General features: G+C 41.1%; 1 protein-coding gene across 2 annotated transcripts in view; it reads right to left on the bottom strand.

The window, feature by feature from the left end:
• Positions 1 to 18,915, bottom strand: part of LOC149079662 (LIM/homeobox protein Lhx5-like) — a 240,657-nt gene that overhangs the window by 113,129 nt on the left and 108,613 nt on the right. For both annotated transcript variants that reach the window (XM_089240271.1, XM_089240270.1), the window contains exon 3: positions 9,579 to 10,036. In XM_089240271.1, the coding sequence (XP_089096397.1) occupies positions 9,579 to 10,036 (458 nt within the window). The remainder of the gene's footprint in view (positions 1 to 9,578; positions 10,037 to 18,915) is intronic.

Genomic DNA, 18,915 nt, shown 5'->3' with positions numbered 1-18,915 from the left:
TTCATTTTCTAGGGGACCCCTGAAATAATATCCATGCAGGGGGATATTTATATCAGGGGGTGGCCAACAGCTAGCCCGTAAAGTGATTTTGTGCGGCCCGCGACAAGATAAACCGTGAAAAAATTAAATTTGTGATCATTATTTGAACTATCCGGTTCCAAAAGCAGAGATTTCTTGATTAACAAACTGCTTACAAACTTCTTATTTCCAGTGACGAATATAATTTAATAACTAACTAATTAATTCAATTAATAATGGAGCGGCTTATACACCGAAGTTGCACCACTGATGCGGCCCGCGACGCTATATCTGACCATTATGTTGGCCCGCGAACAGAAAGAAGTTGGCCACCCCTGCATTATATGAAGCCATCGAAAAAAAAATCCCTGTTTTAGAAGAAAACCCAAAATCATACACAGTCTATTGAACCTCTGAAATGATACCCATATTCTAGGGTACTCCAGAAATAATATCCCTCTTCTACGAATCCATTGAAATAATATTAATTTTATAAAGGAACCCCTGAAATAATATATCCATGCTCTATATATTACATTATTGAACCAATTTCCATTTTTCTAAGGAATTCCCGCATTTTAGGGGATACACTTATTAAACTCGTCTCAGAAATCCAACATTTTTTTACTTAAATAAGTCTAATCATAGCTATTTGCACTCCGAAATTTTTATAATTAAATAAAATGCCAATTTAGAGATAATCATAATCATTGAAACCGCGGGTAAAAGAAGCAACAAAGAGAGAAGAGGGATTTCGTATGCATGGTGTTTAAACATGTATAACTCCTATTAAGTGCGTGCTTGTGTGGAGTCAGGTTCGAGCAATTAACGCAATGTATTCCCGTTTTGCAAACACCGGAATGGGAGAAGAAGAAGAGAGATGAAATTAACAAGCAGAGAGAGAGAGAGAAGGCGATACATTACTCACTTAAATGAGAGCAGATTATGTAATGTACCTCTATTTGGCGACAAAGCTTTTTTGTGATCTCTGATGATGGAGAGAGCCGATGTCTGAGTAGCTCTTCTAGATCTTAGTGGCTCTTCGAGGTCTTAGTCACCCAAAAAGTGTCATGGTGGCCCTTGAGGTCCTCTAAGCTGTGAACGGTTTTCTCCTTCGATATCTGAACTGCCCTTCCCTTCAGGATCTCAATGGCTCTTTTAGGTCTTGGTCGTTTTCTAAAGTGTGATTGGCCTTCCCATTTAAAGTGTGAATGGCCTCTTTTCTCTAGGTTTTAAATGGCTCTTTGAGAGAGGTCTTAGTGACTCTTTTAGATGGGTCACCCAAAAAGTGTCATAGTGGCTCTTCAAGATCTTAGTCACCCAAAAAGTGTCATAGTGGCCCTTCAAGGTCTTAGTCACCCAAAAATCGTGGTCCTCTAAGCTGTGAATGGTTTTCTCCTTCGATATCTGAATTGCCCTTCCCTTCAAGATCTCAATGGCTCTCTTAGGTCTCGGTCGTTTTCTAAGGTGTGATTGGCCTTTACATTTAAAGTGTGAATGGCCTCTTTTCTCTAGGTTTTAAGTGGCTCTTTGAGAGGTCTTAGTGACTCTTTTAGATCTTGGTGCTTCGTTTAAGGTCTTGGTCACACAAAAAGTGTCATAGTGGCTCTTCGCGTTGTGAGCGGTCCCTCCCATTAAGGTCCGAACACGGTCTATCTCTTAAAAGTCTGAATGGCTGTTTCTTTTAAGGTCTTTGTAACTAAAAAAAAATTTTGCAGTGACACTTTGAAATGTAAAGATCATTTGAATGTACAAAATCCTTTTAAGATTTGAACGTGTCCTTCCCTCTAACGGTCCTCCTTATGATCTCTCAAAGATCTTTCAAGATCTCATTGGTTCCTTAAGGTCTTCTTTATGATTCTTCCACGTCGATCAGGTCCCTAAATCAATAATCAGGAATAATTTTCAAACGATTCCAGTAGATTCAAAATATAATGCGGAAATCATTCTAATCAAATAAAATACCAATTTAGAGATAATCATAATCATTGAAACCATGGGTAAAAGAGAGAGAGAAGAGAGAAGATGGATTTTGTATGTGTGCATGTGTTTAAACATGTATAACTCCTATTCAGTGCGTGCTTGTGTGGAGTCAGGTTCGAGCAATTAACGCAACGTATTCCCGTTTTACAAACACCGGAATGGGAGAAGAAAAGGAGAGATGAAATTAACAAGGAGAGAGAGAGAGAGAGAGAGTAGAGAGAGAGAGGGCGATACATTACTCACTTAATTGAGAGCAGATTATGTAATACACCTTTAATTGGCGACAAAGCTTTTTGTGAGCTCTGATGATGGAGAGAGAGAGAGAGAAAAAAAACCGGGAAAAAAAGGAATTTAATTATGTCTTAAATATTAAGCGTTGAATGTCGCGGCTAATAAATCCTCATTTACACTTTTCAGGAAAATTAAAATTAATTTTTTTTTTCCTGTTGAAAAAACACGCATATGCAAAGTGTCATGGACTGAAGAAAAATGCATTTTTAACATGTTTTTATGTTTTATTTTTCCCTCCTCTTCTCAATTATTTAACATTAAAAGCCCCCCCCCCTTAATTTATAATTTTTTTTTTTTAATGTAAAATTAGAAAAGTTGTTTTTCCCTCTTTAAGCCTAATTTTTCCCCCGTTGTTTGTTGTTGTTGTTTTTTTTCCCTCCCTCACCGTTTTCATTATTACGTATTTAAACATTTATTTTTTTAATTATTCTGTTTTTTGGAAAGTGTTTTAATGGTCTTTATAAAAGCTGTGTTTTTTGTTTGTTTGTTTGTTTGTTGTCCGGGAAAATTTAATGAGGATCCGGGAGAGAGAGGGGGAAAAAAAATCACGGGAGATTCGTCGAGACGTGGTTTTGCTGTTGTTTTTTTTCTTTTCGACTTTGGTGTGGGATTATGTCAAGGATTTAAGAATTTCGAATCCTTTCTTGTATATTGATCGTGTCCGGGATGTTCACCGATGAAAATTTCGCCGATGACAGTTTATCGTGATGTGTACTATTGAGTGACGGAGTGAAGTAGAGTGGAAGTGACTTCAAAGAACGAATGAGTGAGAAACTGAGGAGGTGTCCGAGGGAGTGAGTGTCCGTGAGAGCGATTGAGTCAGCGGGTGAGTGAGTGTCCGTCTGAGCGATTGAGTCAGCGGGTGAGTGAGTGTCCGTCTGAGCGATTGAGTCAGCGGGTGAGTGAGTGTCCGTCTGAGCGATTGAGTCAGCGGGTGAGTGAGTGTCCTTCTGAGCGATTGAGTCAGCGGGTGAGTGAGTGTCCGTCTGAGCGATTGAGTCAGCGGGTGAGTGAGTGTCCGTCTGAGCGATTGAGTCAGCGGGTGAGTGAGTGTCCTTCTGAGCGATTGAGTCAGCGGGTGAGTGAGTGTCCGTCTGAGCGATTGAGTCAGCGGGTGAGTGAGTGTCCGTCTGAGCGATTGAGTCAGCGGGTGAGCGAGTATCCGTCTGAGCGATTGAGTCAGCGCGTGAGCGAGTGTCCGTCTGAGCGATTGAGTCAGCGGGTGAGTGAGTGTCCGTCTGAGCGATTGAGTCAGCGGGTGAGTGAGTGTCCGTCTGAGCGATTGAGTCAGCGGGTGAGTGAGTGTCCGTCTGAGCGATTGAGTCAGCGGGTGAGTGAGTGTCCGTGAAAGCGATGGAGTGAGTGTGAGTGGTATGTTTTTTTCTGACTTGGATGTGGGATTATACTTAAGGATTTTGGAATTTTAAATCCTTACTGGTATTGATCGTGTACAGGATATTCACTTCATGGAAAGGAAAATTCACTGATGACAGTTCGTCATTACGTGTGCTATTGAGTGGAGGAGTGAACGAGAGTGGAGTGACTTCAAAGAACGAATGAGTGAGGAACCGAAGAAGTGTACGAGAAAGCGAGTCCGTAAGAGCAATTGAACAAGTCAGTGTGTGTGTGAGTGGGTGAGTAAGCGAGCAGTTAAGCGACCAATTGAATGAATAAACGGGACCATAAGTGACCAAGTGACTGATCAAGAAAGCCATTGATGGAATCTGTGAGCGGGTGAGGAACCGAGTAAGAGAGAATGATCATCCGTGAGAACGATTGATCAAGCCACTGAGTGACTGAAAGAGTATGTGCCTAAGAGAGTGAGCGAATATTAGAGTGAGTGGCCATGAGAGTTGGTGAGTATTCATGGAAGCGAGTGAGCGATTGATCGAGTCAGTGAGAGAGTGAATGAGTGAAAGTAAATAAAGTGCGTATTGATCAAGTGAGTGATAGCGAGAGCGAGTGAGGGAGCTGCCGAATTAATGGTCTGAAAGAGTGAATATCATTGTGAGTAATTAATGAATTCAATAAGCAAGTGAGTGAGTGAATGTCCGAATAAGTAAGTAGATAGACAAGTGACCAAGTAATCATTAGAGCAACATAGTAAGTGTTCAGGGTAGTGTCCGTGAGAGCGATTTACAAAGTCTGTGAGTAATCGCATGAGTGAACAAGCATATAAGTGACCAATTGAGTGACCACAAGCGCGAGGGAATGAGGTGATGACTAAACGAGATGACTAGGGACCAAAATCGAATGAGTAATTGACCAGGTCAATTAAGTTATCAAGTGAGTGAAAAAATAAATGAAAATGTAAATGACGTGTGAACAAGAGCGACTGAATGAGTGAACGAGCAAGTGAGCAAGAGCGACTGAATGAGTGAACGAGCAAGTGAAAGCGAAAAATGAATAAGTGAGAAGGTGAAGATCATTTCAGTAACCGCAACAGCGACTTACGAAACGGCTGAGTAAGTGTCCGAAATAATGAGTATCCTTCAGAGCGAATGAATGAACGATTGATCAAGTCAGTGAGAAAAGTGAGTGAGCGAGTAAAGGACCGAGTCGATGACGAAGTGACCATCATCGATGACGAGCGACAGAGTGACCGAAAAGTGCCCGAGTGGCATGATGGTAAGATGTTCGTCTACCATCGTGAAGGTTGTTGTCAGGGTCCCGGGTTCGAACCCAAGGGAGGATATAGATAAGATATTTCCCCTAACGAACTCGAGGCACCCACCGATAGACAGCGCCTTCACTTCCACCCCATCTCACTAATGGTAGCAAATTGCAATATAGCGATATGGCCAGAGGTGGTGTTTGGTGAAGTAGTAGAGTGACCGAATAAATGCCCAAGATAGAGGATGTCCACGAGAGAGGAAAATGGGCAATTAATTGAGTCAGTGAACGAGTGACCAAATGACCAAATAAGAGTCTGAGATAAAGAATGAATAGCGAGAAAGTGAGCAAATGAGTGACCAAGCGGGTCACCGTGAGAGCGAACGAGGAAACGACGAGTGAGTGGCCGTAAGGACAGGAGAGTGATTGACCGAGTCGATAAATAAGTGGCGCCATGAGAAAGAAAGAGAGTGAGTGAACAAGCGATTGTGTGAATGAGCGACGAGTTCCGAGTGACCAAAGGGGGTGCGGATTGTATGCCGAAGCTAAAATGCCGGCCTATATTCTGCTGTTCAAGAAATTCACAGTAGTAAATGATTCTAAAGAAATTCACTCTCGAGGTCACTCGCTTTTCTGGTCACTCACCGCTCACTCATTAACTCTCTTGGACGCCAATCGATTGTGACCGAGCCAGTGTCCAACGACGAGTTCCAATGAGCGACGAGTTCCGAGTGACCAAAGGGGTGCGAAAAGCCTGTCTATATTCTACTGGTCAGGAAATTCACAGTAATCGTAAATGATTTTGAAAAAATTCAATCTCGAGGTCACGCGCTTTTCTGGTCACTCACTGCTCACTCACTCATTGATTATTCGACGCTCACTCAATAATCAAAGAATTCTATTGAACAATATTTCGTGAAATAATATTTATTGTAATGAATATTTATATTTTCCCGATGCTGTGTATTTTGGTATAAATTCCAAGAAATCATGAATTTCGAACCAATTTCATTTCTCTCCCAACCATCCATCAAATTTATTTATTTTTATTAAAAACCCGTCATATCTAAATAATATATTCCATAACTTCCAATTTTTTTTGGGGTAATAATAATAATAATAATAATAACGATGATAATAATAATAACATAATAACAGGCAAGGGAGATTGGGGATCGATCGATATTTCTAGAACCATATCAAATCTGTTTTATTTTTTGTAAAAAAAAAAATGTTATTTTTGGTTCGTATGGGCGAAGAACGGTCCATGAACCCTAAAATGACGCGTAAACATCTACTTTTTTGTATGTTATCGATCTCCTGTTATTATTATCATTATCATCATCTGAAGAGTTGTTTTTCTTATCATATATCACAGTCTCTCTCTTATTTTTTAACTGTTTTTCGCGATATTTGACCCCGAATACACAAACTATACGTATATTGGAAATTGTCCCCCCCTTCCCCCATACGTCAATCTATAAGAGTATTTCAAGAAAATTGGTTTGTGATTAATAGGGTGCAGAAACCCTAGTGGAGGATGTATTGAAAAAATGAATTTTAATAAATTTCGAGAATGATTTAGGTAAATTTTTTGAGGCATTAGTGTAAACCTTTGAAGGCATATACTGTAGTCTTTAGAGTTGGGATTTTTCTTAGTTTGCGAAAAGTTGGATTTGACATTTAGCCTCCGAGTCGGAATAACTGTTTCCGAATCCTTTTGAAGAAATTTATTCAGTTTTGGGTCTGAAGGGAATTTAATGTTTTGAGTCCGATGTGTGTGTGAATTTATTCATTTTTGAGTCCTAAAGAAATTTATTGCTTTCAGTCCTGGGAAAATTCGTTGTTTTGAATCCTGAGGAAATTTATTGGTTTGAGTCCTGAGGAAATTTATTGTTTTGAGTCCTGAGGAAATTTATTGATTTGAGTCCTGGGAAAATTTATTGAGTAGGATTCAAACAAGCTCATTGGCTTGAGTTATGGGTATCTTTTTATCAGCCATCGTTGGGAATTTTGCCTGTTGTGGCATTGTTTTTGTAATTGTAATTGTAAAAATTGTTTTCAGTCCTGGGAAAATTTATTGTTTTGAGTCCTGGGGAAAATTTATTGTTTTGAGTCCTGGGGAAATTTTTTGAGTTTTGAGTCCGAAGGGTATTTATTCAGTTTTGAGACCTCTGTTGAGCGCACTCATTCAAATTTTGGGACCGTGGTTGCATTCATTCAAATTTTGAGATTTTGGTTGGATTCATTCAATTTTTTTTCTGAGAACTTGGTCGGATTTATTATAGTTGTGAGGCCTTGATTGCATTCATTCAAATTCTGGATTTTAAAAAGTAGGAATCATTCACTTAGACCTCAGTTGGATTAATTTAGTATTTTTAAAACTTGTTTGGATTAATTTAGTATTTTTAAAACTTGTTTGGATTAATTTAGTATTTTTAAAACTTGTTTGGATTAATTTAGTATTTTTAAAACTTGTTTGGATTAATTTAGTATTTTTAAAACTTGTTTGGATTAATTTAGTATTTTTAAAACTTGTTTGGATTAATTTAGTATTTTGAGAACTTGGTTGCATTCATTTAAGTTTTGGATCTTAAGTAGGAACTATGCAGTTTGAGAAAGTGGAAACTACTCAATTTTGAGTCCTAAAAGTAAAATTTATTTGATATCAAGTCCTCGAGTTGAGCTCATCTAGTTTCCAGTCAGGAGTGAGATTTTCAAATTTACTCGGTTTTGAGCGTTAATTATTTTACCATGGGCCCCATAGGCGTATACAGAATTTTCTCAAGGGGGAATGGGGGTTTCAATTTTTTTTTATTCTCGGGGGGGGGGGCAAGGTTTAATCTGCTTTAAGGGGGGGTTAGAACCCCAACTCCCCCTTTGCGTACGCCAATGCATGCCCCCCCCACAAGGGTGGAGCTGACAGGGCTATAGCCCATGGGGCCCAGGACAATTCTCATCGTTTTTTGGCTATTTCACGATATAAATTAACTATAATAGGGCCCGTGAAAAGTCTAACTTGAGGGGGAAGGGACGCAAAAGATCCCAGCCTAGGGGCCTTGCTCTAGGATGTGGAGGGCCATGTTCCAGGCTTTATTTCAGCCCAGGATTCAAAAGTGAGTTTTAAAAAAGATTAATACCAAAAATCCTGAATTCAATATTTCTTTCAGACGTTCAGTGTCAGCCACGTGTGAATTAAAATAATAATAATAATAATAATAAAACAATACACAAAGTCCTTTTTTTCTGGAAACGCTGAACGGGGCCCACAGATAATGGGGGGGGGGGAAAGGGTTGTGAGTAAGTCTTTCCTTTTGGGCTCTTTTTTGGTTATATGATAGTAATTTTCTATTCACTATTTTTTTTTTTTTTTTTTTTGTTTGGTTCTGCAGTTCTGACAGTCCCGAGTGTGTGATTTCTCGCCTCATTGCGGCCATTTCAAAACCTCCCATTTACAAGCGAAAGCCGTAATTATACCATCGGTGGGGGCCCCCAGACACGGATGATGATGGCTCTTGTGTGTGAAGTAGCCCCCGTACTCTCTGCTTTCATGTCAAACCGAATCTTATTAATTTCGGGGTTTAGGGTATCTTTTTGGAGGTTGTGGCTTTTGTTGTTGTTGTTGTTGCTGCTGTTGTCTTGCTGGTCAGTTGGATCGTGATTTCCCGATAGTACGTCTGTATTTATTCTCTGGTATGAAGATGGATGTTGTCTCTCGCGTGACGTGACCAATACTTTCTTGGTAGGTATTTATTAGGGTGGAAGCCTCCCCTCCGTCCCCGGAGGCTCATTTGTGGTTTTTTCCGCCTGTGGGCTACACGAATTTCGTCGCCCTTCGCTCATTCTAGTCTAATTTTCTTGACAACTTTCTTCGAATTCGCCGCCGCCTTCTGCTATAACCCGCTTGACCATTCACATGCTTGAACACCGTTTTGACCACTCACATGCTTGAACACCGTTTTGACCACTCGCATGCTTGTACATTGTTTTGGTCATTCACATACTGGCACACTGTTTTGGTCGCTCTGCACGCCGTATGGGCCACTCACACGCTGTTTTGGTCACTCACGTGTTCGCGCATTGTTTTGATGACTCACATGCTTGCACACTGTCTTCATCACTTAAATACCTGCACATTGCGCCAATAAAATCAAAATCCAGTCCAATCCATACTTGCACACTCTCCAGAAGGTCGCTCTTTCGGTCGCTCACTGACATGTTTTTTTTGCTTTATAGGTCGGTCACTCTTTTGATCATTTGCACGTTTACGCATGCTCTAGGTCATTCACCTGCTCTATCACACGCTCCAGATCATTCACTGACCTGATCCCTAACTCTGCATGCCACTCTTTCGGTCATTCACATGCTTGCTCAAACTCCAAGTCACTCGTTTGCTCAGTCACGTGCATGAAAACTCTAGACGAAGACACTCTTTTGGTCACTCACTAACCTAGTCCCTTGCTGTCTAAGTCGTGGTAAATTTATTGAGGTCTACACAAATTTTACCGCTCTTCTCCCATTCTACTAACTTTCTTGCCGCACCCCCGAACTTTCCGCCCTGGGGCTATAGCACGCTAAGCCCCCTCCCTGTAAATACGCTACCGTGAGTCACTTCAACCTGTAAAAAAACAAAAAAAAAACAAGATGGAATATATTGTTATTCGTCCACTCACCTGTATAACACGCATGTTGAGTCCAGTCTCCTGCGCAAGCTGTTCGCGAATGTGCCTCGTCGGTTTAGGTGTCGCAGCGAAGGCTGCCTTGAGGGTTTCCAGCTGTTTGGCTTTGATGGTGGTTCGGGGACCCCTCCTCTTCGTCCCGGGCGTGTTCTCGTCGTTCGGAGGTCCACCGCCGGGGCCACCGGTTGTCCCGGGCCCGCTGTTTTCGGTCCCACTGTTATTGCCACCGTTGCCCGGTCCGGTCGTGGTGTTGGCACCGTGCGGTACCGTGTGAGCTCCCGGTGGGGGCCCCGACGGGCTACCGACCGGCGGGCCCCCGTTCATTCCGGTGCCTTCGCGTTCCACACTAGAGTCTCTCTCGCTCATGTGGCCGCTGTCGGGGTCGCCGCCTAACGGGTCGCCGAGGTCGTCCAGATCGTTCGTGTCCGAAGGCGAGTTTGCTACTAGTACACCTGGGAGGAGAGGAAAGGCAAACAAAAGAATCAGCGTCTAAAATTAATAGTACACATCTATCATTCTATTCCATGGTAAAACGAAAATGGATACACAGTAAGTACACTTTACAAAAGCCATTATGGCGTTTCTCAAAGCAATGTGTGGATGATTAAAGCCACTTGCAAATTACATCAGTTAAGACTAGATGCAGCCCGCCTTAGTTTTGATAATCTAAAAATTACATCAGCATGACAACATGCGTTCAGATAAAGGAGTCTCTAGGAGTCATGAAAGAAGATGACCAAAGAACCCATCCATCAGCAGTCCCCGGTCTTTGAAGAAGATGGCCAAGAACTGCCACTTATTGAATATGGAATACGGTGCTCCGCGGAGCCCTTGGGGCTCCGTTTGCACTCCATAAGGGCTCCGCGGCCGCTCGAGGAAAGTAAAGAAAAACGGTAAATTTAAAAAAAAAAATAGTTATAAGTATGAAGGTTTTTAACAACTGGCTGTTGCGAAAATATATTTTGCAAAGAGAGAAAATTCAACTGCCCCTGCGAGGAATCGAACCCACGTTCTTTCACTTTCCGGGTGAACGCCCTAGACTACAGAGGCACCGAATCTCTCAATCTTTCCTTGGAGCTCGTGTACACTGAAAGGGACCGTACATGGACGGCCGGACCAGACTAACGTTCAAACGCTGAGAAGAAAGACATCACGAGGCAATGAAGACTGTTACTTCACCAAACACCAATTCCGGCCATATTGCAATTTACTGCCATTAACGAATCGGGTTGGAAACGAAGGCGCCATCTATCGGTGGTCGCCTCAAACTCGTTTAGGGAGGGGGATGTCTTGTTATCTATATTCTTTCCCGGTTCGAACAACCTGGGAGCAACCTTCACGGTGGATGAGCACTACACCACACCACTCGGGAGCTGAATGAAGTCTGTTGTCACTGCCCTAGACATTCTTAGAAGAATCAGCTGAATGTTGAATGAATGTTAGCGCGAGGTGTTGTGTTTTTGAAGGGAATTCGCCGCTCCCACATATGTCTAACGAAACAATGGTCGATCAACCATTAGGCCCAAGGCGATTGCTTCTAACAGGTACGTATATTCCAGTCAATATGGCCACCCCTCTAGGTGAGTACTATTGAACTTTGCCTCAGAAACAATCAAATTTCACCTGAGTCAAGCCATCACCACCTACAGATAGAAGGCCTCTGCAGTGTTTGCCATAAACGTCATTCAGACTACCTAGCAAGTTTGCCACATTTTGAAACACAGCATCCTATTTCGTTTCTTCTTATTTCGGCGTAGAATATACCTGATTGACTCACAAATACCGCATAGTGATTGGATGTGGGACATAGAAATCGCCAATTCTGAGCCCGATCATTTTTTTTCCTCGCAACGATGATACTACTACTTCACCAAACACCAACTCTGGCCATATCGCTACATTGCAATTTACTGCCATTAGTGAGATGGGTTGGAAGTGAAGGCGGTGTCTGTCGGTGGTCGCCTCGAGTTCGTTAGGGAAAATATCGTAGCTATATCCTCCCTTGGGTTCGAACTCGGTACCCTGACAACAACCTTCACGATGGTAGACGAGCATCTTACCACCATGCCACTCGAGCACGCAACGAGGATACTGGCACGAGCAGGGAATTTTTTTCCCTGAATATTCTGAGAGAAAATGGACTACTTACTTCACGTCAAAAGCAGAGTGCGAAGGCCTTCTATCTCTAGGTGGTGATGGTCAAGCCCTTTAACTAAGATAATCCGCAAACCGATATTCTCGTAACCAGTGACGTCACGCTTGCCCGAAAAAATGTCCCTTCCCCCCAAATGCCATCAATAGACAAAAAACGTCAGCCCTGATCCCAACATAAACCTCCATATCGAGCCACCTATCAGTCTCTAATCTTCGCCCTTTATCGTCCAGGGCATGGAAAAAAAAAGTAAGAGAGGAAAATAAATGTTTTATTCATAGCTATTCCCCAGGCGACGGCGGTGGCTGCGGCCCACAGAGTAATAATACTATAGAGTGCGCGCGAGGGGTTACAATGTGAAGCAAAGATCCGGAGTCACGTGACTCCAGTCGAAAGGCTGGTCAGGGAATCTCGCTGGCAATGCTTTCCTTATGGCTACTCGTATGACGATCTACACGCGCTGTCTTATTTTTGATTAGAATGGCCAACACTTGCGCAGCTTTCGGATGTTCTGAGCGGTTTAGGAAAGGGGGACCAGTATCCTTTCACAAGGGAATACTTTTTCGCTTAATCCCCTTCTTATAAATTAAAAATTGGAATATTAAATTGACGATGCAATGGATTTCTGACGTAAACTCAGTTTTTAACGACTCCATTTTGGATTTAATTCAATTAAAGTTCCAAGTTTTGGTAAAATTCAAATGTCATGAATCATTATTAAATGTTTTAATAGAATTTTTGGCAATAAATGATTGAAATTGTGAGTTTTATGAAGTTTTAACTGAAATATACGTCTCCGCAAAATTTGGCGAGATTTGGCGAGCTAGTGAGTTCATTCGACTTTTGCTCAACTTGGAAGAAAATATGCTTTTCAGGAGGAGAAATTTATGAAAAATATTCTATTTAAATAGAATGTGAGGAAAACTCCCCCCCCCCCCTCTAGACAATTACAGTTTTGCATAAAAGTGCATAACAACCTCTAAAAATATTAGTATTTTTACCCCTCTTCACACCTGAGATAAAACTATTACAGAAAAGAAATTTTTTTATTCATTAATTTATGTTTGTTGTATGTGAAATTGCCGCTTCAAACAAGAAAATTAATTATTCAATTGATTTTTTGAGTCAATATCTTTACTAAGACCTGAAGTCATATATTGTGTACCTCAGATGTTATCTTGAAAAAGAATCATTCTAAAAACGATTTAATACCTTAAATTAAGATTAACATATGCATACTTTTGGAGCGAAGAGATTACATATGTCACATATGTGACATGTGTAAATATTATATTATATATATGAAATATTATATCCTAAAATATTATATATATATACACACTTTAAATTATTACATATATACTCTACATGGAATTTTAATTCTTATAATTTAGAGAAATTTATGATGAGATTCTGTAATTTTCTTGAGTAAAATCTATTTTAATCCTGAAATATTATGTAAGTGTTTACAGTTTTGTGTGATGAGGTTATAAAAGGTTTTTCAGGAATGTTAGAAATGAAACTTTTTCTTATTGTTTGAATATTATTTCATGACTGAATGAGTATGAGTGTGAATGTGTTACATTACATAACATAATATGATGCATTATAATTAATTATACATTAATTATGAGTATATAGAGTAATTGTAATGTTCTGGAAAGATATATTTTTGTTTTAATAACCCCTCGTATAAATAAATTTTCGAAATTAAAAGCGACAAAGTGAATGAAGAGAATATTTAAAAATATAAATGAATTAGGCTTTACAACATATACGTTGTTCCGTTTTCCAATATTTGTTTATTTTATAGACTTTATTTTTTCAAATCTGATACTCCCTAAATATTTCACATAAAAATGAGTGAAATTCATTGAAAAAATGAAGGAAAGTTTTCATCAACTTGATCGAATTGAGTCAAATTTCGTTACAGCAACATCCTAGCTTCTGCGAAAACGCGCCAAATGTAATAGCGCAGAACCTGTTCTTTCCCCGACAATACTGCTCATCTTTTCTTCACGTTCGACAAGTTTTATGAATAGCGTGCGCGGTCTATTTATATCTTAAGTCTATGCTGCGGCCCCATCACAACCACCACCGCCGCCGCCGTCCGGGGTCCCCATCGTCCCGTCCGTCCGTCAGTCACTGGAGAGGAAAAGATATCGAATACAGATTTCGAGTCGTTACATCGTTTTATGCAACACGAGAGAGAGAGGGTTCCACAGAACTCAGTCAGGGAAACCCTGGTTCTGATGATCGCTGCGTGCGATAGGGTGGAAACGTGTGGTATAAAATGCTGTCGGATCCTTACAACACACAAGCGACATCATATCTTTTTTTTTTTCCTGTCGGATTCGATGGGCCATGACCCCGAAGAGAGAGAGTTGGGTAAAAACCCCACCCTTGGGAAATGCCGCGGCCTCGCTCGGAAACACGTAAAACGGGGGGAAGGCCGGGAACGTGCTCGTACGCGCGTGCATATGCCTACGTGCCGGGTTAGGAATTGTGCAATAACGTTAATTTCGAAAGATAACGTGTATATATACACTAGATGGCACAAAGTTTGTGACGTGTGAAACGGGAGGCGTTAGAAGTAAGTAACAACCTTCCATTTTTCTCCTTGCCATTTAAAGCGCTCTTTTTTAGAGCACGTCGTTAAGAATAGGGTTAAGGTGGAAAAAAAACGACCGCGTTTTGAAGATGGGGGAATCGAGATTATTCAGTCATGTTCGAGAGTAGAGGAATAAAATGTGTAATAAAAGCGCATAATGCTCTTAAATATGTTATACGAAGTTTGGGCTTTGACTTGTGTGATCTCTGGTTGACCGGACGCTTGGTGGTCATCGTTTACTTACTGGGCTTGTCAGACTGGGTAGGTCATTTAGAGCAGTGTTTCTTAACCTTTTTTTGCCCGTGGCCCTCTTTTGAACCATATTTTTTTTTCTCGTGGCTCCCCTGCCTTACCCAGAGTCTTCGATCCTCATCTAGAAGCAAGATCCTTTATACGTATCGAATTGATTTTTTTCAGTGAATTTATACTGAACGAGAATTTTGCTAATCGGCCAGATCACTGGCCTAGAACTTATTGATCTCCCCGCTAGTTCGAGTTCTATTTAGGGCCGTCTCAACATCATGGGCCCCCTAGGCAAAGTCATGCTATGGCAGTCCCATACTACCATAGAAATAAACAGCCTACATATTTCCTACTTATTTTCAAAATTTATTGTACCATTCAAAATATCATAACGTGGGGTCACTTATGCACATGAGACCCCCGGGCATGGCCCCTCACAAGATGGGACTGACAGAGCTGCAGTCCGGGGCCTGATATGGTTTTCATCATTTTTTTGTTTTTCACACTATAAATTTAATATAGAGGAGGGGGGTATGTGAAAATGCAGCCGGGGGAGGCCTGCAAAAACCCCATCCTAGCGCACCTGCTGCGAAATGTAGGTGGTGAGGCCCGGGTGGGTCCATGCCCTAAGACGGCCCTGGTTTTATGGGTGGTTTTGTTGGATTCTGTAAGTGTATAGTCACTAATATATAAAAGCTTTATTTCTTCACACATTAATTTTCCTTCTCAGACCTCTGCAGCCCTCCAAACAACCTGTTATGGCCTTTCTACATTTTCTTCTGTGGCCCCCTTGAAGTATCCCAGTACCACTAGGGCGCCATATGGCCCCCGGTTGAGAACCACTGATTTAAAGCGTTCTCGTGAAGAGACCGCTGCTCCAGTTGGTCAGTGAGACGTGTCATATTGACAGATGACAATAAGGTCATCTTTGGGCTGACTGTACCAGTGGTTCTCAACCTTTTTTTAGCGTATGGCCCACTTTGAACCACATTTTCTCTCGTGGGCCCCCTCGTCTTACCTAGGGCCTGGAGTTCAGTGAACTTCCTTCTTTTGGGGGTTCTACGCATGGCCCTCTCACTATCATAGGTTCCCCGGGCAAAATTATATTCTAGGGGGGGCCCCTTTACGTAATCGAAACAGCTTACATATTTACACTCAAAAATTATAGTACCATATGTGACCCACGAAGGGCCTCTATAACCCAAGCCATGCCCACATAAGTTTAGATGGCTCCTGCTTCATGGACAGCTCAGCTGGATTCTGAAAGTTTAGTCACACTTTCCCCCACCCCAACATATTTCCCGTGAAAACTTGATTTCTTCATATCTTCCTGCGTCCCCCCTCCCACCGATTATCATGACTCCCCATTTGATTTTCACACATGGGCCCCCCCCCCCCCCAGAATATCCCAGGACCGCAAGGGGGTCCATATGGCCACAGGTTGAGAAACACTGGGCTATACCATTCTTAGAGTCGATTGCGAGTGACTGAGTGAAGAGACCTTGAAACCGTGGGATAGCCAAGCCACATCGTCATATTGCTCTACGACGGCTCATTGTCCTCACGGACTGGCTACCTCTGGCAGTATATTTGTAGAAAAGAACATACACATATTCATTGTAAAATATGCCTCAGCTGGTCAATGAGACTTTTGAAACAATCAGGTGATTGACAAATGATAATGTGGTCATCTTCGACTATAGATGACCGATGACGGTCTGATAGAAGAACTCAACAACGTGATCTCCGGTGACTGAATCGTGGTAGTTTACTAACTGACAAGATATTTAATTTAGATCTGGTTCCGAATGACTGATGAAGACACCGCTGCTCCACCTGGTCAATAATGCCTATGTCATTTTAGATGATTGACAGGTGACAAAGTGGTCATCTTTACCTATAGGTGTGAATGGGAACGATGATGTTGGATTCATGGTCTGGTAGACCCCAAAAACGTTATCTCCGGTGACTAAACAATGGTCACCGGGGCTATTAGTAATACGATAAATGGATGATCCAAAGCAGGGGTCTTATACACATAGTCCGCGGGCCACATTTGGCCCTCAGAGCTTTTTCTTGTGGCTCGCCGATCGTTTTAAGAAAATGGTTGAAAACACTGAAAAACGATTAATTCTGTTATTCTAGAATAAATAATTTCGAAATTGATGAATGAAACAATTTGGGAATTCATGAAAAACATTATGAAATAAATAATTCTAGAATAAATGAAAGAAGTAATTCTCAAAAATAAGTGAGCGAACAATGCTCTAGAATAGATGAAAGAAATAATACTAGAATAAATGAACGAATAATAATACTCTAGAACAGCGGCTCTCAACCTTTTTTGACTCGCGGAGCCCTTTTAAGTAAAAAAATTCTATGGCGGAGCCCCGTAGGCCAATTTTTTAATTATTAACTTGAACTTAAACATTAGAACTTGAACTTAAACATTAGAACTTGAACTTAAACATTAGAACTTGAACTTAAACATTAGAACTTGAACTTAAACATTAGAACTTGAACTTAAACATTAGAACTTGAACTTAAACATTAGAACTTGAACTTAAACATTAGAACTTGAACTTAAACATTAGAACTTGAACTTAAACATTAGAACTTGAACTTAAACATTAGAACTTGAACTTAAACATTAGAACTTAAACTTTACACTTTAAATTTAAAATTTAAAACACTAAAGCTTTATTGTTTTTTCAAGCTAAACCCTTCCCCCATCCGGAAAAAACGCTCGGTATAGAAAGACGCTTTTATATGCGTAAGAGCAACGAGTGCCCCATGGAATTCGTGAGAGGCACGAGTGCCCCATGGAATGCTTAGGAGGCGCGAGTGTCCCATGGAATGCTTAGGAGGCGCAGTGTCCCATGGAATGCTTAGGAGGCGCGAGTGTCCCATGGAATGCTGAGGAGGCATGAGTAAATTTCGAAATGCGCCAGAAACTAGAACACCCTCCTGAACACATGCGTATGACTCTTGGGTCTAGCATTCCTCTAGAAATGCTCGTGGGGAGGGAGAGGGGAATTGCGCATTCCAATAAATGCGTCGAACACTTGCGCATATCCACCGAAAACCTACACAGAAATCCTGGTGATTACTACCCAGGATAACCGCACCAAGAGCAGTGCGCTATCCATTCGGCTGCTAAGCGGCCCTAGAAATCCATTCAAATCCGAACCAAATACAACATGAGCCCTTATCAAAGCCGTTGTATGGAAATATTTATTTTTTACTGCGGTTTCGGAATCCATATCTTTCATGTCGCAACCATCCATCATGAAAATGACTATGATAATAATAACCATGGTAATTTATACATGTTTGCTTTCCGAGCCAATATTATGCATACAATCGGCATTCAAACATGGCGCCGCGATGCCCAAGGTCAACGTTTGTCTAATATCTAGTGTATACTGTGTATATATTATTACTATCATTACACGTATAGATATATATTGAATATTATTTTTGCGGCCCAAAACAAACACTTCGAGGGCCCCACAATCTTAATTAATATTTTTGAAACATCGCAATCATCTCGGAAAGATTGTTTCCTTCGAGGAGAAAACGACAAAATATAAATAATAATCAATAATATTGGTTGATATTATAAATACTAATCATCAATATTTTTTCGGAAAAAGTAATTACAAATTTTCGTAATATAATATTATCTTTTATTATAATGGTCTATTATAATTCCTGAGACCTCTGAGGGTAGAAATTTGAGCTGTTTGGAGCTACGGGGTCGACGAAGTAACCAGAAGGAAGTTGACATTAGGCGTTTTCCGTATCGTATGTGGTAATTTCGGTTCCCAAGGGCCACTTCGTGGAACGTCCAAACTTCAAACTTGAACTGCGGCATATACGCGATGTACAGTAGGGGTTCTTGACTTTTTTCAGTCGTGACCCAAAATGAGCACCACCATCAACTTCGCGACCCATCGGTCTATTTTTCCATGTAAAAATTATTATTAAATATTCCTGATTACTAGCACAAGCTTAATTTTTCTTAACGAATGGGCCAACAGGAATGGAGCCCGGAGCCCCGGGTCAAACAGGCCTTCATCATCCCGCCGTCACATTTCAGAACCACTCCGGTCATATTCACCCTCTTTTACTATGCGCAGACTCTCTTCCTTCACACCTATAAGCATTTCTTTCTTCCTAGTCGCGATTCTTGGAACTCGTATCTCTTCGCTCCACTATAACCACAGTCTTTTCGGCCTTGGTGGGTTTGTGAAAAAGTGCCCGAGCAAATTAGTAGGTTTGTGAGCAAGTTATTGGGCTTGTGGACAAGTGGCTGAGCAAGT

The sequence above is a fragment of the Pholcus phalangioides genome, unplaced genomic scaffold, assembly GCF_987345545.1.
Source record: "Pholcus phalangioides strain wild (caught in Gottingen) unplaced genomic scaffold, Ppha-v1.0 ptg000012l_1, whole genome shotgun sequence".
Classification (NCBI taxonomy): Eukaryota; Metazoa; Arthropoda; class Arachnida; order Araneae; family Pholcidae; genus Pholcus; species Pholcus phalangioides.
The sequence above is the reverse complement of the archived record's forward strand: the minus strand, read 5'-3'. Positions and strand labels throughout refer to the sequence as shown.